Consider the following 26162-nt stretch of genomic DNA (forward strand, 5'->3'; position numbering starts at 1 on the left):
TATGGGCAATGCTGCCGGCCCCCCGGTCAAAGACTTGGGATACATGCATTACGGGCACAGCAATAAGCTCACTTTGAGACCAACATGAGAGCATGAGCTCATCGTTTTAGACTGAATAGAGGAGGGAGGAGGAGGGGGGTGAAGGGGAAAGTGCCAGAAAGAGAGTGGACTCAGCTGCCAGAGATTGAAACATGCATACACACAAACCCAGACTTGGATTGGTGGCTTCACGGCAGACAGTATTACTTAGCAGTAATGAATTCAGGCTTAATCTGTTTTGTCCCCCTTGTCTTAGAGATAAAACATTAAGATAGACACTAAAAGACATTCAATCAATGACAAATGGGTTGCTATCATAATCGCAAATCACAAACAGTGTAAAATATTTAACATTAGCAAATGTTATTTATGTAACGTGACATTTTACAGTGTAACAAGATATTCAATAAGAAGAAAATGGCTTGATTTTGTTCATCAGGAATTGATTGAATTGTGAAAAGTGGGTGGTCTATATCAAAATGGATTCTGATCAAGGTTACAGTCAATTGAGGAAGATTTGTTAAATAAATTATTTACTGTTATTGCCATAACGTTTATGTTTTGCATCACCTATAATACTAGCCTCAAAATGCATTTTCTATATGGCTATTGATTAACATAATTTTCTATATCTGCACAACCTAGATGACGTCATCTAAAAAGGAAGGTCATTTCAGAGCCAGAGCGAGTCATTGCATTTTTATGAAAGATTACGTACGCAAAAATGTATTTTCATTTGGAATGACATGCACTAATGAATCATTAATGACCAGGGACATGTGTTAAGAAAGTAAATGGTGTACATTTTTATTTAATTTTGACTTAAGAGTTAAATGAGAGGTTATAAATAAAGTGTGTCCTCTACTGAAGCTTTTGCCTTTTAGACACTTCATCAAAGTCAAGCTGCACAAAAAACCCCTTGCCTTTATTAAAAGCCTGCCACAGATATTTAGTTAGTGAATCTAAATCAGTTGTTTATTGGTTTGTGGTTGAAGAATAGAGTAAGATTCCAGAATAGTGTCTGAACACCCCCCTCTCTATACTTGGCCTTAGGCTAAATATTGTTTCCAAACACAGTTTCACAAAAACAACATGTTTGGACAAATGAGGACACTGTAATCTTTTCCTACACATAGAACTAACAATTCTCTCTTGATGGAAACTATAATACCTTTACTGTCACTTCCCTTTCTCTGTGTTTTTTTTCTTCCATTCGCTTCTATCTCTCTTTTTTCCTTTTGTCTGGCACTTGAAGTTAGTGGTCTCTGCTGTAGCACCTCTCTCAGTAGGCATTAATCAAATGCACAGCAAAATAGCAGTATGTTGGTTGCTTGTCTGTCTGTTCGCGCAGTTGGGGGCGGCTTTTGATCGTCTGCCTCTCGTGTGGTGTCCTCTCTGGGGAGCCAGACCTCCGTCTACCCTCACACAGCCGTTTCTCCTTCAGCTAGTAATGAGCACCATTGCTCCTTTTGTCTCTCTGTGTATCTGGCGTCTTTTCTGCCATCCATAACACATACATGGGCTCCATGCCTTGATTGCTCTTTCTCTACATTGGCTCTTTTATTTGTCTGGGTGTGGCGTGGTTCCATCTTCTATTGTTTTCCCAGTCTATTTTCTCTTCTCATTATATTTTCATTTTCTTTACCTTCTGTGAATTCATTTTCATTTCTTGTGTTCATTTTCTACTACAAGCGCTCATTCGTTGTCTTCCTGAGAGGCGCATTTTAGTAATTGTTGTATTATTCAGGAAAATTCTGTTGCTGTTTTCTTTGACCAAGACAAATGAGTTTTTCTTCGCTAGTGTGCAGACGCTTGTGCTGAGTGTGTGTGTGGATTGTGTTCATGGTTTATGGGGGGTGGCAGATATCCCAGAAGTGTGAATTGAAGATGTTTGTGTGTCAGGGAGTTTGATAGCACCTGGGAGTCGAATACTGACGACCGGAGAAGTGTCTGTTCGCATCCCAGTAATGAACTCAGACTCTCAGTCATGGGGGACAAGAGGAATAGTGGGAGAATGTCAGAGACAAAGATGGGACAAATATGACTTCATTACTCTCCCAGAAGAGCATGGGATCTGTTTAGTAGCAAGTGCAAAAACAATTGCCCCAAACTTTTTGGGAAATAATTATTATATATTATTTCTAATAAATTATAAATGTTTTTTTATTTTTTATTATTATTTATTTCTTTTTATTTATTTATTTATTTATTTATTTAAATAATGGGCACTGAGGGGTAGGGCGTCATATAGCCGTTTTTCTTTTTCGGCCAAAAACATAAAATGCCATTTTATGCCGATAATTTTTGGTGGACGAAATTTCGGTGCATCCCTATCCCTATCTATATTGTAAGTCCATGATTTCAAAACACACTTTTACTGGAATCGATGGCATATGATGCAACACATTACTGATTGGTTTGTAGCTTATCAGTGCAGCACCGACTTTTCAGTGATTCAAAAGTGGGTCAGTCTTTACAGTTTTCTTCCCGCTTCCTTACGGTTTCATTAATATGTTTGAGCACCTCAAAAGACCCAGTTTTTTTTTTTACTTCTTTCCCACTCACGAATGCAATGTTCTATTCCTGCAACTGTCACTTAGAGCAAAACAGTACTGAATATTAGCATGATCAAACCACATGCAGCACTGTATTGTTTAAGCCCCGTTGTGGTGAGGGCAATGCATTGTTGTGAATAATCCTGCCAACATTGTGTTTTGAAGCTCCTTCGTCTGCATTGTGGGGTGGGGGGATGACGACTGTCACCCTGTATGTAGGAGACGGATGAGCTCTCTTTGAATATTGTAGCCGGCTAGATATACCAATGAGACAGCCTGCTGCTACATGTGGAGAGATCTGACAGAATGTAGCTCCAGCATTGTCACGTTAGCTCGATGCTAATGCATAATGATCTGTAGAAAAAAACTGTGCTGGCAATGGCTTAAAGCGTTAAAGTCCAAATAAAGGTAAAAGCAACATAGCTGTCAAACAGAAGTGGCAAATACGCTTCCCGCATGGCATGCTGGTACATCATTACTGAATTTTAATTCCTCAAAGAAAAAAAAAGAAAAACACATCTGCCAATCTCCACACCAGCATTGTGTTTTTCTTTACTCTCCATAATCTCCACTTAGGAATGTAGAATTAATTTGAATATGCAAATTCTAATTAGGATTAGTGGTTTTTTTTCATGTTCTTTTTTTAATTTCCACAGTTTGATAGTCAGTGTGAATAGCTCGACTGATCACTAGATTAGCATCTGAGTGAGGGAGCGCAGGAAAAGACAGAATGAGTGAATTAAGGGCTAGACGTCCTCTTCTGCCAAAAGCGCACCACAATAGTAGGGATAATTACTTGGTGCTTCCTTCCAACAACACAAGGAGATCCTCGTATATCACGACTGCTAATTGCACCGGTTTAGCCCTCACGTAGTATGACGGGAGGCTGGCGGCAGCCAAGTTGTCTTTGTATGTAATGATGATGATGATGTGCTATCTCTTAAAACCTGCAGCTGCGTCTAACAAGTATTTCACAGCATTTCTCTCTGCATCCTTCCGCTTGCCCTCCCTCTGTTCTTTTATTCACTCTTTTCCTATCCTGTACCTAAGCTGATGCGCATCCTGTCTTCCCCTGTGGCCCCGCCTCAGCCATCTTCCTGCCCTACATACTCCCAGCACCAGCTTCAATTAATATGAATGAGCCACAACCCGAATTAAACACTCAGTTCTCTCACACACAACTGGGTTCAGTCTATTCCATGCATCCTATGGTAAATGATGACTATGGTAAACCAAGATGTTAGCAACTCTCCAGTTACCATCTACAACACTCTAGCATCATGATGGCGAGTTTTACATGGGCAAACACCTCTCATATTCTGAAAAAAAAGTATGCTCTTATGGAGCTCTTAATTATCCTGCACTTGTAAATTATAAACCTAAATGTATCAATATCGTTCTATAGATGTTTTCCCTTGTTGTTTGGCACAGTTGTCCATCATACTCCGTTACAGCCCAACAGTTTTCAATCACTCATTATAATGATGTCTGCTCTGCCACAGGCGGCACACTCTCCTTCTTATGTATATTGTTCTATCTGTTACAATGACCCAGTTAATTAATATCCTCCTAGTACATATAACTCTTTGATTTTCCTTTCCCTCTCTTTCCCTTTCTCACACCCATCAGTTTCATTTGCTTGTTCATTGCAAGCAATTAGTCTCGACAGGCAGTGCTACGCCCCATTTACTCCATAAAACAATCAAACAGCCTCAGGCCTGCTTCATGCAATCACTATACCCTTCTTGAACTTTTATTGTTTAAATATAGTGGCAGGAAGCAATGGAGGACTTGTTGGTTTCCAAGTTGTAATCTTGCTAGCAAAGCTTTTGGTTATAGTTGCTGAGCTTTTAGGAGCTCTGTAACTCTGTCCTTTCCCCAGAAACTCAACGAGCAAGGCCTCCCTTGGGTCCACTGTAATTAGTTCATTAGTCCTGCGTAATGAAATCGGCCAAGACTGCGTCAACGTGTCCAGGGGTGGCAGCGTGCTTGTATCTTTCTCTCTCACACCGTGTCCTAATCAGGTGTGACTTGATAAAGCTACACACAATAAAATATATCTCTTTCTTGCTTCTCGAGCAAAAAGCAACGGGGCATTTTGGTAATTATATAGTTTCAATTTCTGCTCATTGCTAGTCCCGCCCACAGTGAATTTTTTGGTCTGCTCCCAACAACAGTGCGTTAAACATGAAATATCTTCTGATTGCTTGAAATTGCACCTGTTTCATGCACAGCACAGATGTCATATTTCTTAAATGCTTAAGAAGCTGTGAACCATCTTTAAGAGACCACTTGTTATGCTAACTGATCTTAAAACCATGTGTCATTGGTACACGTCTGGATTATCCTCCTGCATCTGTAATCTTCCTTTGAGGAAATATGCCAGCCATTCACTCAAGGACAGAAAAGGCTGGCATGATTGACATGTTGAGTGCCTGTCCTGGCAATCTTGCTGTTCCGCACACAGCCTGTCAGTGTCAGAGGCTGTCCAGTGTCCCTGGTTTGGTCTCAAGGGAACCAGTGAACTCTGACTTTTTGACCAGAGCTGTCTGTTTCCATCCTGGAAGCTTTTGGACACTGTACTTGCCCGGGACAGGGCAGCACTTTGACAGCTGTCATCAATTCTTTATGCTTCAAGTGTCAGTGTGAACCTCACATGTGGCTGCATTTTTTTTTTCTTTTGCAGTGCTTGCCAAGGCAAACATACTAGGGATGCTCTAATCTTGATTTTTGCAGCCGATACCGATTACCGTTTTCTTTGTGTGTGTGTGTGTGTCATCATCGTGATCCGCCGATACTGATCCCGATTATTGAAGTAATATTTTTTTTTAAATTTTTTTTTTTTTAACTACCGTTCAAAATATTTTTTTACAAATAAATGAATACTTTTATTCAGCAAGGATGCATTAAATTGTTCAAATGTGACAAATAAATGCTGTTTTTGAACTTTCTATTCATCAAAGAATCCTGAAAAAAAAGTATTGTAATGGTTTTCACAAAAATATTAAGCAGCACAACTTTTTTCAAAATTGATAATAATAAGAAATGTTTCTTGAGAAACAAATGAGCATATTAGAATAATTTCTGAAGGATCATGTGACACTGAAGACTAAAGTAACAACTACTAAACATTCAGCTTCATCGCCACAGGAATACATTACATTTTAAAATATATTAAAATAAAAACATTTATTTTAAATTGCAATATTTCACAATAGACTTGTTTCAAAAACATATGCATAGTGCAGTCACAGCAGATCTGGTTTGTTTCAGTGCTCTAGCACTGCCGTTGCATTATTATTTAGTACTCTGCTCTTGCTGGGTCAGGTTGAGTGGAGCCTGACTCAGTCTGTAACAAATCATAATGGTGCTAAACGAATGTTCAGTGTGTGTTTTGTCTTAATGTATGGCTGCTTAGCCTCAAGAGCTCCGAGGCTTTCTGTAATAAGCTCTGCTAGCTTGAAATCTATCCTGGAGAGCACAACACCACAAGTCAGCACTAATCGGGTAGAGATTTATAGCTGTCAGTCAAACTCAAAACTGTTGCCCAGGATAACTGGATTCCATCAGGTTCTACTCTACCCAAGGTCACAATAAAATTGTACAGCATCTTGATGCCATACACTGTTTAGCCCCTGAAACCTGAAATCGGCCACCTCTGGTAAGCTCTTATGACAGTGTAAACACAGATATGCTTATCTCGCTGCAGCTACTGATGGCTTTAACTGTCTCCAGGAGTCCATTTAAGCAGTGTGGTGCTGCTTTCGGCCCATCTCACTGATTACATTTCCCTGCACTACGGCTTCCTGTCATGCTGGACGGACTTAAGAAATATTAATGGGCTCCATTGGGTAGATTGCTTTTGTGGGAGAGCAGGGGGCCTGCTCCAAACTGTCACTCTGGCTAATTTCATTGCCTAGCCTTTTAGCCCATGGCAATGACAGAGCCTTGGCCAGAATGCTGTTGTGTGTATGTGTGTGGCTTTGTGTAGCAGAGCAACTGCTCCCTGGTCTCCCTCAGACCCCACCCTCCATATGCCTTAATGAAATCAGTCTGCCAGAACAGAGTCCATTCGCTTCAGATTGCATAAAAAAAAATAAAAAAAATGAAATGCTTGTCCAAAATTGTTGATGTTTTGTTTTTATAATTACAGGAACATCACAAATTTATCACAGTTATTCAAACATGTAATTCATATATAATACAATTCATAGCAATCAATATCTTATATAAAATAATTAGGGCTGACAAGCAATTACCATTTTTAATCTAATTAATTACATGATGTGCCGATTAATTAATCTAATTAATCACTAATTAATCTAATTAATCACTAATTAATCGCAATCATTTCTTCTTTTTTTCTGAAGCTGCATCTGAATTGGTATTTAGATATGTTTACAGACCAAAACAGTTTGATTACCAACATTCTTTAAAATATCTTCTTTTATGTTCTTAAAAAAAAAGAAAAGAAAGTCTTACAGGTTTGAAACAACTTGATGGTGAGTACATTTACAGAATTTTTACTTTTTGGGCAAACTATCCCCAAAATATGAAATCATTTTTCTTGAATGAAGTAATACTCTAAATAAGAAACTAAAACTGCCAGTAGGTGGCGGTAAATGTCTAAAGTCATTGAGTCATTCATTCATTCGATTCGTTCAAACTGGTGATTCTTTCAGGGATGAAGTAAATGGCTCTCTTCATGAATGGGCCATTGAATAATTCGTTCACCCAATTGATTCGCTTAAAATGTGGATTCATTCAGAAATGAAACACCACTGTGTGTTAGGAGATTTACAGCAGTTGTGATCTGGCTTTACAGGTAATATTTTCGTTGGCAAAATTGAGCAAAAACAGACAATATTGTGTCTAAAATATAGCACAATATTAACTTTATTATTAACTTAAAAAAATCATATAGGGACATTTTAACCCTGATATCTTGAGTTTTAGAGGCATTCTAACTGCATTCTATAGGTTACATCACGCAGTGAGTTGTTGCCCTCCATCATGTTCGTCACCAATTAACTGTATAAAATGTAAGATGACCTATGCAGGTCTGGGGCGGGGCGAGGCGGGGCGGGTGTGTTAAATGCCTTAAATAATTTTATTTGCATTATTTTTCCATATCTAATTAATTAAAATAACACGTTAAATCAACAGCCCTAAAAATAAAATAAAATACAATTATTTTATTAGAGATGGACAGGGAAAAGTGGCTGGAGTAGAAATACAGAAATAGTAATGGGGCACCCGAAAGGGATCCAAGGACAACTTCAGAGATTATAAGCTGAGTGATCTACAGTATTTGTCGCATCACTGCAAACTACTAGCTTCTATTTTAGAGACAAACAAAACTTAGGCTGTACACTGTAGTTCAAAAAGTACTGCTTATGCTAGGTAGACAGCTTACAAAGTTTTGAAACCCAGCCTCAGTCTGGCTTTGTCGTATTTTTTTCTGCGTTCAGTGCGGAGCTGTAGATAATAGGCATGAACATTTCTATGGCACGCTCTCACTCCTGTCACAGTTCTCCTGAACACTATCACACATACATACATCCAGATATCAGGCAGCACTGGTTTGCTCCACATCTAATCAGATTTTGCAACGAGTGTAGATTCTCACTTCATCTTACACCCAAGCTAACAAGGTTTAGTCCATCTACAGTGCTTGAAGGCTGATGCATCCATACCTGAGTTGGGTCAGAGCAGTGGGAATGCACTGATGAGCACTTCAGGCTTGTTATGGAGAGAGAGAGAGGAGAGGCTACAGAGTTCAAGAGAGAGGGAGAGATGCACTTTTTCTGACAGCACAGAGGGAAAGTGATTTCAAGTTGACATAAAAAGAGGGAAAAGCTGCCATATATGAAGCCTCTAGGCATATCAGGTTTGTATCGGTGGAGTTGCTAATTAAAAAAAGTAGGCTCATGTTTTGCTATGGCTGCACTTTGAGAAGTTGCTGTATTAATATTCTGCAGATGGGTCAGGAAGGCGTGAAGGTTCCCTGGCTCAGTCCTCCACCGGTGTGGGGAGACAGATGTCTCATAGACATGCTCTGAATACAGTTACAGCTCGATCACTCTCTCTCACACTCTCTATCCTCTCAGAATTTTACCTGCTGTTTCTCCTCTGGTCAGTACAATATTGCATTTGTCTGGTCTAATATGTTCTTTCTCCATTTCTGTCAAATATCCCTGCAGTAATAAGAGCTGGTTTCAGTGGGAGGCTGAAGTTTTTTTGTGCACTTGAAATGAGTTATGCTCTCAGCCAGAGATTTTACTGAGAATCATTCTCATTCTCTGAACAAACATGTCTTTAGCATTCCATTGACAGCCGCAATTGAAATCATAGCTATCACATTTGAGATAATGAAATGTATCGCGATATATAAACTTTATGTGTTCAAGTGATTCAAAAACTAAAAAGAATTTTGATCTTGAAAAGACTTAATTATAATACTGTAAAATATATATATTTTTATAAAGATTTTGCATAAAATATTTGATATCAAGGTTTTCATATTTGGAAAAAAAGATAATAGATAATTATGCATAAAATACATATTATAGTAAATTTAGTTTTATTTGAATAATAAATATATTACACTCACACAACCACAGTAGTACAATATAAACAACACACTAAGTAAAATACAGCCCAATATACCGTGATAATTTTAAAGGAATTTTCTGTATTGATTTTTTTAGAGTTTTAGAGTTGAAGGAAACTTAACTGAAAAGGTACTGGTCATTTTTTGCCAGGACATTATCCGTTTTTCTTCTTTTTTTTTCTTTTCTTACAGCGTTCTTAAAAAATTCTACTAGTTGCCAAATTTCTGCCAGTTTATGGTTTCAACTGGTGTATCACCCACCCCTATGTTTTATTCATATGTTTTTTTTCTAGATGATGATGATGAGCAACATGGAAATCACTTTCAAGTTGGTCCTATTATGATATTTAGTTGTATTTGCGTACAGTATACTTCTGATTTAAAGACTGCTGTTGTTTAAAGTGACAGCTAAGCCAGATGAAAGGAAACATGGTGTCAAGAGAAAGTACTCACTACCACACGCTTGTGTTGTGTAATTGGATGAGTTGAATCAGTAAGGATCAGTACGTAGTGGCCTCTGCCCAGTGCCCATACACCCACACTTTTAATGGATGTTGCGCGTTGTAAACACATCCCATAATTGAATGTAACGACGTATCTAAAAGCCATTGTTTTGGGTGGCTATTTATCTGTCAAGAACGCTAATATACACTGTTCAGATTCTGTTTTGATAGAAAGATTTAACTCTCCACACATCAAATGAGGTTTTGAAAAGGGGTCCAGGGACCACAAGCGAATTCTAGGGGGGTCTGTTGAAAATCAGAGATAATTCCTCTGAAGCAATGCTTATTGTGAAAAGCTCTTTACAAATAAATTGAAATCTGAATTTAATCAAAAAATTCTAGTCAGGTTTGTGTATATAACATCACTGTTATATAGTGTTTGATTTATGTGTGTGTGTGCTCGGGATATTTACATGAGAGGAGATTCACTATGAACTATGACAGATGGTATGGCCTTATTCTGTGTCTGTCCTCTCTGTCCCATGGGTCCACTGGACCTGATATCAGTTATCTTTTCTCAGTCCAGCTATCAGTAGGCATGCAAGTGCTCTAAGGTAAATCTGGCTGTGTGTAATAATGGTTCACTTTTGCCATCTAGTGGTGTTTTTTTAATTAATTTTTTTACCTTCAATATGGGAGAAAACAAAACTCATAATGCTGGATGCAAACCACTATTAGACTCAATCATTATTTGAATCATATATATAATATACCACAGCCTAATATTTAAAGAAAAGCCTGTTGTTAAGAGTTCCCTCCAGTTAAACTGTAAATATGTCTGTTTCATTGTAACCCAAGTTGAATTGTGCCACCTGGTGGACGGTTTAGTGTCTGTATCCAATTTAGGTTTCCGTGATATCTTGTGCACAAGTTCACAAGCTCTGCCCTTTGCTTTGTGACACAGACACATTCATTTGATTTACAGTTAATCTTGTGTTCTTCTCTTTCTTCATTTCAGAAGGAGCTGAGTCTTCCCAGAAGAGGCAGTTTGTGAGTACTTGAGAATATGTTTTTTTCTGAATGAGGATAGCGAAACCTGGTCTATTGTGAATAGTCTGACCTTGGGAAATTGTATAAAAAATTCTAAGTGAACTGAACAGGATGCTATGCCCATTAAGCAAAGAGGTGTGTAGTTCTGGTCATCTCTTTTAATTGCACTTTAGTACGTACTGTGAGTTACATAAATCACTTCCATACTGCTTAAAGAATGCAGGGAAGACTCTGTGGAATTCTTCATTGTCGTACATTGTGTGTACACACGATTACTAACTCATTTAGTTATTGTGTATTATTGATGTTGCAGATACTCCAGTCATTTTGTTTTGCTTCTGATAAATTCAAAGTCACAGATCTGCATCTGATTATTAAATGTGACGTATGTCCAGTACAAAATAACACTTCTGATATTGTGAGATCAGCAGTAGGTATTAGCATGATCTGTCACATGACATCAATTTACTGTAAATTAACCTTTTTCTACTTTTTTCTACTGCTCCTTCAGAAGCCTTTTTTTATTTTATTTTTTTTATTGATCATTGAACCACATGCACAGGATTGTGGATTATCATACACATTAAAGGAAAGGATACATCTATTTTGCCTTCAAAAATCGACCAGATGGATGCATCTTAGTAGTCAGGATGGAATGCAGTCATATATTTTAGACTTGCATTAATGCCTTCCTACGTGTGTGGATATTGCCTGATAAGGCAGTGTGTTTAATGTTTCAGACACTGCTGTATCATTTGGGTTAGCATTCATACTAGATCACAGTGTCAACACTGTTTACTGCACATGGACTGGGTCATGGGGGTCGTAGGTGACTGGTAGGGCAGTGACAGACAGATTACTGCAGGCCTTTTCCGACAGCTGGGCATTTCGGTTCCTGTTCTAGCACACCTATCTATATCTTTCTTTCTGTTTATTTTTAACCCACTGCCTGCAAAGAATGTCCTCTTTACAGCCAATCATACGAAGGCGCATTATCAGCATCCTGAGAATAGGGGTGAGCAGACAAAATTTCGGTGTTATATTTTTGATGTAATATAGTGTGCTGCAAAGGTTGTGTGTGGGCATACTGTTGTTGTGTTCTTTCTTATGCACACAGGCTAAGGGTTTTGTTTTTCTCGTCTTTGTATAGCTCAGAGTGACTGGCAGGGGCAGGAAGAATGCTGGCTATTGTGAGGGTTCACCGAGTTTGTTCCACCCGCCACGGGATTACAGGACTTAATCAAATCAAGCCTTCTATTCAGCCACACTGTTTGCCCGTGAAATCTCATTTTAGCCCTCATTCATTTAGGATTTTGGTACTTTCTGACTCTCCCTCTCGTATCTCCTTCCTTTTCATCTCACCTTTTCACTTTTCTGGTGTGGGAACCCTGTAAAGGGGAAATGAAAATTCAATAATTTTTTTACTCACCCTCATGTCAGTCAAAACCTGTATTACTTACTTTCTTAAGTGGAACCCAAAATGAGATGTTTAACAGAATGTTCATACTGCTTTTGTTCATACAACTTTTTGCAAACATTTGTCAATCTCAGAGAAAAATAAAGCAGACAAGCACCATAAGATTACCTTTTCCATCACTGAATGCCCAGTAGGCTAATCTATAATAACATTTAAAAAAATCTCAAATATATTATGTTTATTAATAATAATAACAACAACATTAATAAACGATACAAACGTTTAACACTGTTGAATAAAATCTTTAGCAAATCTCCCCAAAAAATTTTTTTTCATACTTCATGCATGTACAATATAATGTTGTGATGTCTAAATTCATTTTAACATTCAAAATAGTTTTTAATTACAATTTTAATGTATTAATTTTCATTTATTTAGTTAAAATGTGGTAGAATTGAATATGTAAAATGACTCATTGGTATTGGTAACAAACATTTAGTATCAGTGCATCCCTACTTTTATGGTAGTATTTATTTATTTATTTATTTATGTCATTTTTGGAGCTTGACACTGACAGTATCTTTTCCCTCTCATTTTCATTATATAAAAAAGAATGACACAGGTTTTGTGCAAATATCTCCTTTTGTGTTCCACAGAAAATAGCAAGTCATATGGATTTGGAGAGAAATTAGGGTAAATCATAAGCAAATTTTCATGTTTAAGTGATCTGTCCCTTTGAGCATACTCACACAGAGCTGTAGATCATGTGTCAGTGTAGTGGTGTGTGTCAGTGTTGAACCAGTCAGGCTTAACTCTCGTGCTGGTGATTCTCTGCTCTTTGATCCTGCCTATTGTCTCCTTGAGGCTACATTTAGCCAAAAGCATTCGTCTGGGGACAGTTGATTCTCAGAACTGTGTGTATGTATGTATACAGAGATGGACCGGTGTGAGGTAGGGGCAACAGCTGCACCTCCCCCAGGGTCTTGTGATATCATAAGAATGCCCTCTCCCTCATTACTCGATGTGTTTCTGTGCCTCTGACTGTCTTGCCAACACAAACACCCACTAGAAGTAGAGCTCAGAGGAGAGGGAAGCTTCTAATGTGTTTAGAATTTGGATTGTTACACTCTTAACATTTTCTCTTCAGACTGATGTTATGGTACTTCACAGTGCTCAGAAAGACAGAACACTCCCGGACACAACTTTAGAGGACTGTCGTTTAACAACAAATACTGTCATGACAGAAGTGGATACTCGCTCTGGCCGCGGACAAGATAAGACTTGAAGGCACATTGTGATTTGACAGGTGATGTTTGAGATAAGGAGATAAAGGAAGTATGGCTGGAATTGCTGAAACTTTCACTATCAGAGTTGGTAGTTTGATAACATACTTTTACACTACGCCATGTCGTTTTTTTACGACCTGTCACTGGACTCTTCCCAGTTGCACCTCTGAGTAAATACTTTTTTTTGCTTATCCATCTATTATACTCATGAACATGAAGAAAAGAAAGGAAAGACTTGGAGCCCCTAATCTGCATTTACAGTAAGAGTTTATTTAGATCATAAGTATGAGCTAAGGCTGCACGATTTGAGGACAAAAATTTTATGTTTATTTTTTCTGATAAAAGTTGTGATTGTAATTAAAGAAAATACAATTTGGCAAAACATTGTGATTTTATATCAATATGACTATAAGATATTAATAGTGCTTATGTTATGCTATAATTGTTACCAAATAAATATACAAAAAATAAGAATATTACTATTTTAATATATCTGTACAATTGCAATACTAATATTTATGACTGTCTTAATTTTTTATTTTTAAACATTAAACCATCAAGCTTTTATTTCTAGGGTTGGGAATTGAAAATCTGGAATCGAATACTTGAGGTCAGGAATCGGATACTTGTTATAAAATTTAAAATTCGATTCCTCTTATCGATTCCTTTGCGAGTATTTCAATATGACTTTAAACAATTCAAGTGTGAGACGACTCTGTTTTCTGTTTTCATGTGTAACAGTATATTGGATCCGTGCAGCTCTTAAAGTGACAGCAGCCTAATATTCCTGCTGCGTCTCTATAATAACACTAATCAAACAACAAAAGACAGAGAAAATTCACTAGTTTTTGACTGAATAACTTTTGTAACTATATTTGTAATGTATATTTTACTCATAAAGTCCAGTGTTATGTTACATTTGATTACAGTTTCTGTACCTGAATACCTGAAAATCTTCTATACAATCGTATCTTTGTTCAAACTTTTTTTGCGTCTGCAAATTTTTTACTTGTTCTTTAATTACTGAGTGTTTACTTGCCTTTTAATAATGCTTGAAATTTATATTAGTTAGGCTAGTTGTTTTTCTATGGTATTTTTAAACCATAGGCAAAATTCCTTGCAAAAGTGTTCTTTAGTCTGTTTATTTTTGTCCATGATATTCAGCTACAATTAAATGTTTTGCAATAAGACTAAATGTGAATGATATCTAAGGTGTTTTTTGTTGTTGTTGTTTTTTTACCTTATTGAAATCGAAATTAGGAATCGATAAGCAGAATCGAAATTGGAATCGGAATTGTTAAAATTCAAACGACACCCAACCCTATTTATTTCAGGAGACCTTTAAGCTTTTCTTTTGTTTATAAGTGCTCCACGACAGATGCAGAGATGAGTTCATGTTGAGCTTTATTTACCTCAAACCGACCTGCTCTGAGATAACGAAAACACTGGATCATGAGCTGCTCATGTGTAAAAGAACACAGTGCTGTGCTTGCCTCTGAAACATGTTGACGCAATGAGTGCATATACAGTATTTGTTTAATTAAATTGTAGCATTTGCGATTTTGAAAATCGCTATTTCCCGATTTTGGTTTTATTTTGAATAATCGTGCAGCCCTAGTATGAACCAACAAATTTTGCTTGTATTTGTTTACACAACTTTTATTATTTCCTTGTTTTTAAACTTTTACTTGAGTTCAGCTGACTGTCACTCATTTTTGCAATGAATGAACTCCATCGGTTGAGGTTTCTAAACATGACCACAGCATTAGCTTTACACAAACAGACCGCAGACTCGGACCTCCTTGGCAGTTAAGCACCGGGTTTCCTCTTTCTCTGTCTCAGTCTGTCTGGGAACCTGATACCTGCTTTCCCCTCATGCTCTGAGTGGTGGCTGAGTTTCTAGCTCTCGTCTCGATGATTGACAGCCACAGTGTGTAGCTCAGTTTACAGCCTCAAAAACACAACCCAGCAGAACACCAGAAAGACTCAATATAAGTGAAGAGAAGTCTTCACTCAGCAGAGTGTGTGTGCGTTTGTGCATGATTCAGTCATGTCAAATGCCAGCTTATGCCCAGTCAGCTTCTCTTCCTTCATTCTGAGAGAACATCTGTGTCTTGGCTGGCTGAAGCAGCTCCCTGTTGCATGAAAACCAAGTTTTAGTCTAGCATGGTGATTAAAAAAAGTGAGATGGTCCATACACCTACAACTCCAGAGTGACTCCCCCTTAATACTTATAACTTAGTTTTTATCCCTTTAGCTTTTCTAACTTTAAGCTCTGTTCACACTAAGATGTCAAAACAAAACAAAATGCATCTGTATGGATTCCAAAAAATAATAAGTCTTAAATAAACCATCAAAATAGCTAGCTGTGGCATGGTTGTATATAGATCTGTTGTGCTCGTGAGGATTTAGGTTCAAGCCCAGCCTGGGCCTGTCCCATTCCCGTTCCCGTTCCCATTCTCTTTCCCTGTTAATATCAAGTACCTGCAGTCTTTTTCATCGAGTTATGCTCTGTCTAGCCATTTCAAAAGGAAGAACTCAAACGTTGTTGCTGCCTCAGACTAAAAGTCATTGGGTGCAGTATTGGAATAAATTCCTCATTATTGAAATTAATGAAAAACAAGATTGTGGCGAGGGGGGCGTGGTTCAGCGAGGTCTGCAACGGGAGAGAAAGGCAGGAGACGAGAGGTGTGTAAGTAGGTCAAGTGCAAATGATAAACACCTGTGTCTTGTTTCAGTAACTGACATGGAGAGACAGGATAAAAGCCACCAGGAAATGGATACAGAGGGAGAGAGAGACTGGACTGGGACTTTTGTGTGTTTTATTAAAGTAATTCCAAGAAATCATAAACAAAAGGTTGCGCTCTGCGCAAATAATAATAAATCAACTCTTTCACTGTAGCACTTGGGTTTCCAGTTCTCAGACACGCATGAAGTCCCAGTCCAGTCTCTCTCTCCCTCTGTATCCATTTCCTGGTGGCTTTTATCCTGTCTCTCCATGCCAATTACTGAAACAAGACACAGGTGTTTGTCATTTGCACTTGACCTACTTGCACACCTCGTTGCACACCTCGTTGCAGACCTCGCTGAACCACGCCCCCCTCGCCACAAAGATCCGGTACCCCAACCATGTATTCCTCATTTTGTAGGTTGTAAGCAAAACAAATATATTCAATGTTTTGATGTAGCAAGAATAAATGTGAATGGATTCTCCCCTTTCTCTCTGTTTGACAACTTGCCCAAAGCGAAGGGAGGTAGTAGAGCCTGACAGAACTGTCATCCTATCCTAGTGCCAACCAGCTTTAACTTCAGTGTGCCCAGTGTGCGTGTGCTGAACTGCTGAAACAGCCTGTCAGCAGCATCTCTCAGGAATACCAGGGCAACTGACTGTCATGCAAACAACTTACAACAGGATCTTGTTTTGCCACGTGTTTAATTGGAGCTCGTAGACACGTCTTACTGGAACTGAGAGGCAGGGAGTGTTAAATTCACGGATGGTTAAAGTGTGGACATATACACTGAGGCAGAAACTGTGACAGTGTGCTATTAAGCCTTTGCCTTGGTCATGTTTATAAACTGCCGTAGGACATCCTACCTTTCCATGCCCTTCACAGACTCACAAGGTCAAACACGCATTCACATTACTCCTTGCTTTCCTCTCTTGCTGTATTCACTTAAAAGAATCTGGCCAACTGCTCAGTACCGTTGTCATGGCAACAGCAGCCTCCTGCAGCATCTCCTCTCCCCTACCTCCTCCCCCTCTGCTCTCTTCCCTCCGTCCCCGGGCGGACCCGAGGGGCCTTCGTCTGCCCCTGTCCTTGCCCCCAGCGCCAACCCTTTCTTCTGGAGGTAAGAGTGCCCTTGCACTTGCTCCTGATCCAACCTCCTTTACAGCAGCATGCTGGATAACTAGGCATCGTGTGGTTCCTATTTCGTCTAATCTGTTTTTCTAATGGGGTGGTGTGGTTTAGTGGCTAAATGCTCAAGGTGGGTAATTGGAAGGCTGCATGTACCGGTGCCTTCAGCACTGTGCCCTTAAGCAATGCACTTAACCCCAGGTTACTCAAGTGGGATTGTTCATGTTATAAATATACTTTGTCACTTTTGGTTAAAGCATAAAGGCAATTTGCTGAAATGACTACTTATTAAAGCAACACTAAGGAATTTTTTTTACCTTAAAATAATGTTTCCAAAATCATATCAGTGATTCATCAAGTCTTAACAGGGTGAAAGGCACTTCTGGATTCGCTTTGCAGCCCTATATCTGCTATAACCACACCATGCAAGTTTGCCAAACCGGGTCGTGTTTCTGTAGTTCGAATGAGACATAAGAAAACTACAAATTTGACTTGCTTTACATCAAGCGTTACAATAGTCATTATTTAGTTTTCCTTCGTTTCTGATGTCGCAATACATCATACTTTCATGAAATCATGCAACATACCTTGTCAGTGGACATCGTTCATTCCAAAGCCGGTGCTGGATAAACAGCGAGTGTGCGTGCGACAGAAGGCTGTGGGCGGCGAAATTATTTACGACAGCGGTAATGGATAATTCTGCTTCCAACCTGTAGGGGGACCGAAGAGGAGAAGTTCTTTAGTGTTGCTTTAATAACTGTAGCCTGATTTTTCTGTTAGGGCCAGTTTCTGCTACTGCGTGTTATGGATGGATGGATGGATGAATGAATGGGTTTTTGCTTGTTGATGAGAATAGTTTGTGGAGTTTTTGGATTAGGTTTTTGGACGATAATTTTATATACTGTGCAGTAGGGCTGGACGATATATTGAATGATCACGATATATTCACAATGATTTTGTTGACAATATAGCCTATATCTACTTAAGAAACATTGAAGTGATTTCAATGTCTTATTAAATTTGCCATTTAGCTTCCTTGTTCATTTAGTGAAGTTGTTAGTGGAAAACATGCAGTACATGATTTTTAGCTTGATTTGTTTAGTTTAAATATTAAAACAAAATGCCAGTGAAAAGGTTAAGGGTTTTCTCTCTTTATTATTTAAGTCCAAACCATTAGAAAACAGCAAAAAAAAGTGTTTCACTCTGTAAATACAATTTTACATTTTAAGTTTATTAAACGTTATATTTTTTTAAAGCTTAAACTTTTCTTTGTGTGTAAACTGACTTTGCTTCAACGGTGGATGTGATTGGATAACTGGACTAACCAGCAGACCAATTTCATTGCACAGCATCTCAAATGTTGGTTTGATCATTCTGAAATGCCTGAGCTAAAGTCTGTCATCAAAATGATTTGGTTGTATTCCCTTCCACAAGTGTCTCACATGATTGCTTTCTCAAACGCCAGGCATCCGAACGCAAGATAACATGTTTATTGCGCTTCGGCTGTGTGCTCTGAGATGCAAGTCATTTATGATGTAGGAATAAAGAGCCACAGTGGCTTCTTCGATTGCAGCAGCTTTTTTAACTGATATTTTGCACCAGTTTCCCAGGAAGTGAAACATTTTTGTGGGATGGGATGTAAATGCTGCTTTATGTTTTATGTGATATTCCAATTTTGCGGCTAAGTTAAATTCGCAACTTTGGATGGAAACATAGCTAGTCTCATGTGATCCTTCAGAAATTGTGCTCTCAAAACATCTCTTATTATTATTATCAATGTTGAAAACAGTTGTGCTGCTTAATATTTTTGTGGAAACCCTGATACATTTTTACAAGATTACAAAGATTTTTTCATCTTTGATGAATAGAAAGTTCAAAAGAACTGAAATAGAAATTTTCTGTAATAATGTTAGGCATTTACTTGCAGTCCTTGTTGAATAAAAGTATTCATTTCTTAAATGTACATCTTATTTACCCCAAACTTTTGAACTGTAGTGCATTTTTTTTGTGTTATTGCCCAGTCTTATTGTCCAGATTATTTTGAGCAAATATGGTGCCAGTAAGCTTTGATATGGTTTGTTTAAGCCCTGCTCATTAACTCAAGTGTGTGTGTGTGTGTGTGTGTGTGTGTGTGTGTGTGTGTGTGTGTGTGTGTGTGTGTGTGTGTGTGTGTGTGTGTGTGTGTGTGTGTGTGTGTGTGTGTGTGTGTGTGTGTGTGTGTGTGTGTGTGTGTGTGTGTGTGTGTGTGTGTGTGTGTGTGTGTGTGTGTTGAATGCCTGTGGAGCAGAATGAGAGTGATTCTGCTCTAATGAGTTGCTTTGGAATGTCAGAACTCCATGTTCTCTCCCATTTGACTACAAGTGTTTGTGTGTTCACCTTGATCCATCACTGATCTCTTTTTTGATGACAAATTGCTGAGCACAGTCTGCTATCGGGACGTCTTTTTTTGCATTGTAAGTAATAAAGGACTCATTTTAGGTTATTTAGGGGGCACAGTGATCAGGAGCTGTGTGGAAAGTCCATTCACATTCAGTATAGCTTGAGGAAATCACTACAGTCTGCTTCTTTTTTTTTTTTTTTTAAAGGGAGCTATTTTCTTTCCTTACTTTGTGCTGTCCATCCTCTATTGATCATGATCACAATAATAGAAAGTATTCAAAATCATTTTCCTTTCCTGTGAAGCCTCATTTCCCATGTGTATTGGCTTGACCAGACATCATTTCCCATTTCTAAAAGATGTTATTGTATGAGTGGAAAGGCTTTTTTTTACAGTTCCCCACAGGTTTAGACCAACAGTGAAGCTGCAGGAAATGAAGTCCTAAAACCTTTAAGAGCTCAACTCAACAGGACATTCAAGAGAAAGGCAGGGAACTGTTCCAAAGACTGTTGCTTATTCCTTTTCTCCATCATTTCTTTCATCTCACTGCACATCACGCTTAATTCCACTTTTTTATGTGAATGAAAGCTCCTTTTTGTTTTGTCTAGACTTTTTCTCTCTTGTGATACTCTGACTAGCTGCATAATTAAATTAAATTAACCCCAATTCAGTTACGATCGACTGACTCTGATCAGTTCGAATAATATCCTCATTGTCATCTACTGATCAACCATAGATATACACTAGAACTATAATGAAGTTCTACAAATTTAAATGTAACATTACAGATGAACTACATTTTGGTGCCCATATTAGTATTAGCCATTATTTATTGATTTGCTTATTTATTTTTATTTATGCATTTTTGAATTTTTGCATTACAGGCCACAGACAGGGGACACCCTGAGCAGTAAAACTAAATATAACTTGATGTATGTATATACTGTATATGGTTTAAAAAAAGGCAAAACAATTTATTGAACTTTTATGAACTTTTTGAAGCATCAAAAAGGTAGTTGCTTACCTGTCAATGGAGGGACAGATTTTATTATCTTTATCTTATCTTTATTATTTTAATTTTATCATATCTTCATTTGCGCTCCGAAGATGAACGAAAGTCTTATTGGTTTGGAACAACATGAGGGTGAGTAAATTATAACATAATTTTCATTTTTGGGATGAACTAATAACCCTTTAATCATTTGGAGCCACGTTTGGACTGTATAATTTTTCGCAAAAAGTTTGTAGTAGCCTATTTGTTTTTTTTGTTTTGTGTTTGCACACTGTCATTTTCTCTTTCAATTTTAATTTTTTGAGGAAGCCCAAAAAAATCCCTTGCTTCCACAGAGAAAACGCCCTCATATATACAATGTTAGCACTGTCTACTGCCTGCCTCCACCGGTGTTGGGTGGAGATGTTTTCTTCCCCTACAGTAGCTGTTTGTTCTTTGATATGTGTCTTGAAGCGACTGAGCCAATGGTGTCGGTCTGCTCAAGGTGACACAGTGCTCCCAAGCCTGTCTGCATCTAGCCTGCTGCAAAACACATATGATTTAAAACAGCCTTGTTTATCTTTTTGATTCCTCATTTTTCACTTTTTTGAGTTGAGTCCTTTGACCTGCTGGACTAATGACTGAACAGTTTGGACCGCACAGAAAATCTCACTTATGCTTGTACCATTTGACCGAATAATCCTGCATATGTGTGTGCGTGTGTGTGCACTTTAATCCCCTGTCATTTCACTTCAATCCCGTCACTTTCTCCAGGGATGCTGTATTGAATACTCTTGTCGGATTCAGACATTTCTGGTTGACAGATCATCTAGCATTAAAATGTTTCACTATTTCTCTAAAAATTTCTAGTTTTACTAGCAGTCTCTCACACTCTGACTCTTCTGGAGGTAATCTGGAGGTTGTATTTAGAGTTGGCTGCATCTTTATACATGTGCTGCTGTGTATTTGAGTTAGAGAGAGAGAGAGGAGTGGAGGGTGTTGAGGAGAGAGAAGAGAGAGAGAGAGAAAAAGCACATGACAGTATCTCACGATAGCTTTAGTTGTGTCACAGGTTGCCGGCAGCAGCAGCTGTAGGAACATCATCTAGTGCTTGCTATCAGATAGAAAGCCTGTTCATTTAGCCAGCTGTTCTTCCTTCTCTGCCGCTTTGACATTTGATATTTGGATGACAGCCATGTTAGTGCACCGATATCATGTCTGACTCCTTCTGGACCGTTCTCTCTAATTTCTCTATGCCGGAGAGAAGCATGCTCCGCCGATCCAAGAGGTACAGCTCACCATTTTCTTTTTTCTATCTCTGTTCTTTCTGTTTGTTCTTATCATGTTAGTCAACTTGTTTTTTTAGTCATAAGAGCTGTAATGGATGGCATGCTGCAGGCAGTCTTGTGGTTTTGCTTATGTTTGTGTGCTGTGTGAATTTTCTCACTGTTGTTGTTGTGTATTCTGGTGGTCACGCTCATTTCAGCCACTCTACATGCACATCGTACAATGTTCCTTCCTCTTGGTCAATGTGCGTAAAAGTAACGGCCGCCCGTCAGCCAGGAGAGCAAATTATGACGTGGCCAGACATGCACGCAAACACGCAGGCGAGCAAAGTTAGTCTTTCATAAAATGATGCTTGAGACCGGGCAGTTCTGCTCTGACCTACCATGTCGGAGTGAACTTGCACGCAGATGTGCTCAAATGTGTGCTTGAGTTTGAAAGAGATCACCTGTAATTGCTTTCCATCCTTCCCTGCTTGTGTTCTTGCTGTCTTCCTGTAGCCTGGAGAGACAGATATAGGGGAGGGCACAGTGCTTGCATAGCAACAGAGCTGTTGTAGAGTGATCTGCTTCTTTCAGCTCTTCGTCTATCTCTGTGAAGTAGGGTCATTCTCACAATGATGCTAAATGTCTGACTCATTCAGTGGCTATGAGGTTGGAGCAGTGCACTGTGTGCTGTATGGAGTCATGGTGTGAATGATGTATGAAAGGATGAATGAGACTTTGAATCATGTATCTTATAGACGAGAGGTGTCTTGTTTCTTTCTAAGCAATCAGAATTTCGTATAGCAGAGAATACATTTAAAAAATCATATAGACTTGCCATTTATACTGCCATACTTTACCAGGCGTACCATTATTCTGCAAGGATGCATCGATCAAAAGTGACAGTAAAGACACTTATAATGTTACAAAAGAATTCTGTTTCAAATGATTGATGAGAAATGATTCCTGAACTAACCATGAGCAATACATTTGTTACAGTATTTATTAATCTTTGTTAATGTTAGTTAATAAAAATTCAGTTGTTCATTGTTTGTTCATGTTAGTTCACAGTGCATAATGTTAATGTTAACAAATACAACCTTTGATTTTAATAACATTAGTTAATGTTGAAATTAATATTAACAAAGGTTAATAAAGCGCTTTTTACAATACAGATTGTATCAAAGCAGCTTCACAGTGATAACATGAAAATAATACAACAAAGTTTGTTTCTAGAAGAAAATTGCGTCATCGTCCACCTTAAGTAAGGCAGATCAATAATATCGTTGAATATTAAATGTCCCCAACTAAGCAAGCCTAAAGCCAAGGCAACAGTGGCAATGAACCAAAACTCCATCAGGTGACAGAATGGAGGAAAAAAAATGGGAGAAACCAGGCTCAGTCGGGGCCAGTTCTCCTCTGGCCAACGAACGAACAGTGTATGATTATGATTCAGGCAGCATTACAGGTCAGAAGTCAGACTGGATCAGAACATTCAGAATATTTATCCAGTTCCATCGGATTGGAAGTCGGAGTCATCACGTCGGTATGGAGACGGGGATCAGTTGAGGATCAGTGCCGATGGCTGTCGTGTCGATGAGGCCTTCACAGGGCTGATGAGGCTGGCACCTCAGGGATGCGTAATGGATGGGTCCAGGTGCAGGTCCAACATCTGATCTGGATACGGCCCGGATCCGGCTGACTTTAGTAAACCTTGGAATAAACAGAAAGACTAACATTAGCGTAGATGCCATTCTTCTTTTGATGTAATGAGAACATCAGGTGTTATAGGAAGTGTCCCCGATTCCGGCTGACCTAATCTGTGCAGCCTAATAATAATTTAACTGATTTGAATAATAGAAATGTATAATGTTCTATATGAATGCCAGGTAAAAGATTTGCGTTTTTAGTCTAGATTTAACCTGACAGAGTGTGTCTGCTTCCCGGACAATGTTAGGAAGACTGTTCCAAAGTTTAGGTGCTAAATAGGAGAAGGATCTACCGCCTGCAGTTGATTTTGATATTCTAGGTATTATCAACTGGCCAGAATTTTGAGATAGCAGTAGACGTGAAGGACTGTAATGCTTTAAAAGCTCGCTCAAGTACTGGGGAGCTAAACCATTTAGTGCTTTGCAAGTAGTCAGCAATATTTAAAAATGTATACGATGTTTAATAGGGAGCCAGTGCAGTGTTGACAGAACTGGACTAATACTAATACTGCGTTTTGGACCAACTGGACTTTGTTTATTAAGCGTGCAGGGCAACCACCCAGTAGAGCATTACAATAATCTAGCCTTGAGGTCATGAACGCATGAACTAACTGTTCCGCATTTTTCATTGAAGCATATGTCGTAATTTAGATATATTTTTAAGATGGAAGAATGCGGTTTTACAGATGCTAGAAACGTGGCTTTCAAATGAAAGATTGGTATCAAAGAGCACACCCAGGTGTTAACGAATGTTTACTAATGAACCTTATTGTAAAGTGTTACCAGAATAATGAATGATTTCTGAAAAACCCTGTGACACTGATGGGAGTAATAGTGCCTGAAAATTCAGCTTTACCAAGACACAACATTTTTTTTTTTCAAATATGTTAAAATAGAAACAGTTACTTAAAATGTCAATTATATTTTACAATATAACAATTTTTACTGTATTTTTATTAAATATATGCAGCCGTGGTAGCTGAGACTTCTTTTTAAAAAACATTAAATAAAAATCTTTCTAAACCCTCTTTTAAACAGCAGTGCATTCATATGCTCCCAATTTGCCTGTTTACAACCACAAGAAAAAAAACTGTTTACATAAATTTTTCGGCCAACACAAACATTTTGACCAAGAAGTGGATTTGACCGCTCACACAAACGTTCTTGCGTGTGCGCGTGTGTGTGAGAAGCTATTAGAACTCACCAGTCTCCTCTTCCTCTGTCTCTGGGATGGTGCCGAACTAGCTGCAGCCTTGACACCTCACTTGTCAACATGTATCATCTCACATGACTCCACTATGGAATTTCCCAGAGGTATCATATCTTGATGTGGTCTGTGTAACATGTTACACAGTGGAAATGTAAAGAAATGTAAAGTCAAGCAGAATGTTCACGCTGCCTCTCAACAGTACGTTTTTGAGCCCATGTGATGCTGTCACAGCCACTTTGGGATGTAATAACTAAATCTTAAACTTTATCTCTCTTTACACTTTCTTATTTTCTCTTCATCATTCTATCTCTTCCTCTGTTGCCTCATATCGTTCAGGCTCCCCTCAGCATTCTCATTATAGTCACTCCACATGACAAGTCTTTGAATCTCATGAAACATTCAGCAGAACCAATTTCAGATTGTTCAGACTGTTAAATTGTCCTCTTCCTTGATGATATAGATTGCTCGATTGATTTCTCTCTTTCTCTTTTTCATAATTTTCTGCATTGAATATAGCCACTTAGCCTGTGGAAAGCCTTCATAGGCACATCTGAGCAGGTCTCAGTCATTGATTCATTGTATTTCAGACAGTGGTTGATGGTTGTATGCATTTTAATGATCCACATAGGAAAAGCTACAGGCAGTGTAATAATTATACATGTGGCAGCTTTGGGGCCACTATATTCCCATCTTTCGAGAAGAAAATTGGTCTAATTTAAAATGAAAATGACTGTGCACAATATTGATAGTACCTTGATTACAGGAAGGAAACTCAAGGCAGAAACGATCAGTGTCGTAATTGGCTTTCTGGCCAGCATTGATTCTGTCCGACCCTTTTGCATCTCTTGAAACATGCTATTCCCATTGTATCCATTATATTATGCTTGCCAAACCTCAAATCGGGTCAAGCTTGTTATAAAAGAGGCAATGCATTTGTTTATTTGATCATTTTCCCCCTCTCAACCTGTCCACAGTGTTGAGTGGGGTGGAGCGCTAGGTTAGCAGGTGTTTGCTCATAATTGCAGTGTTCAGTATTAATTGGCTCGTTGCATCTGCTCATGGCAATTACCATTCAGCTCATGACGTTTCGCAGTATGAGCCCTAGACCGAAAACCACTCTGTTTTCTTCAGTCTATAAGGTGGGTAATCCTTTGAAATGCTAACCAGCTGAATAAAAAAAAAAAATAATAAAAAAAAAATATATATATATATATATATATATATATATATATATATATATATGCACAATATTGAAGACAAATGCAATATGTGATACAATAATGCTTTAAGTGTGTAAAATAAATTTAAATTATATTTGAAATATATTTAAAAACTGAAAATGATATA

General features: G+C 38.3%; 1 protein-coding gene across 5 annotated transcripts in view; it reads left to right on the forward strand.

Moving 5' to 3' along the window:
• The window catches only part of mast2 (microtubule associated serine/threonine kinase 2), a 135768-nt gene that overhangs the window by 70062 nt on the left and 39544 nt on the right, over positions 1–26162 (forward strand). For all 5 annotated transcript variants that reach the window (XR_014211536.1, XM_082189853.1, XM_082189854.1 and 2 more), the window contains one exon: positions 10669–10700. Coding sequence is in view for 4 of the 5 variants with exons in the window: in XM_082189853.1 (XP_082045979.1) it covers positions 10669–10700 (32 nt within the window). In the remaining variant the exon portion in view is untranslated. The remainder of the gene's footprint in view (positions 1–10668; positions 10701–26162) is intronic.

The sequence above is a fragment of the Leuciscus leuciscus genome (assembly GCF_965113295.1).
Source record: "Leuciscus leuciscus genome assembly, chromosome: 14".
NCBI classification, from domain to species: domain Eukaryota; kingdom Metazoa; phylum Chordata; class Actinopteri; order Cypriniformes; family Leuciscidae; genus Leuciscus; species Leuciscus leuciscus.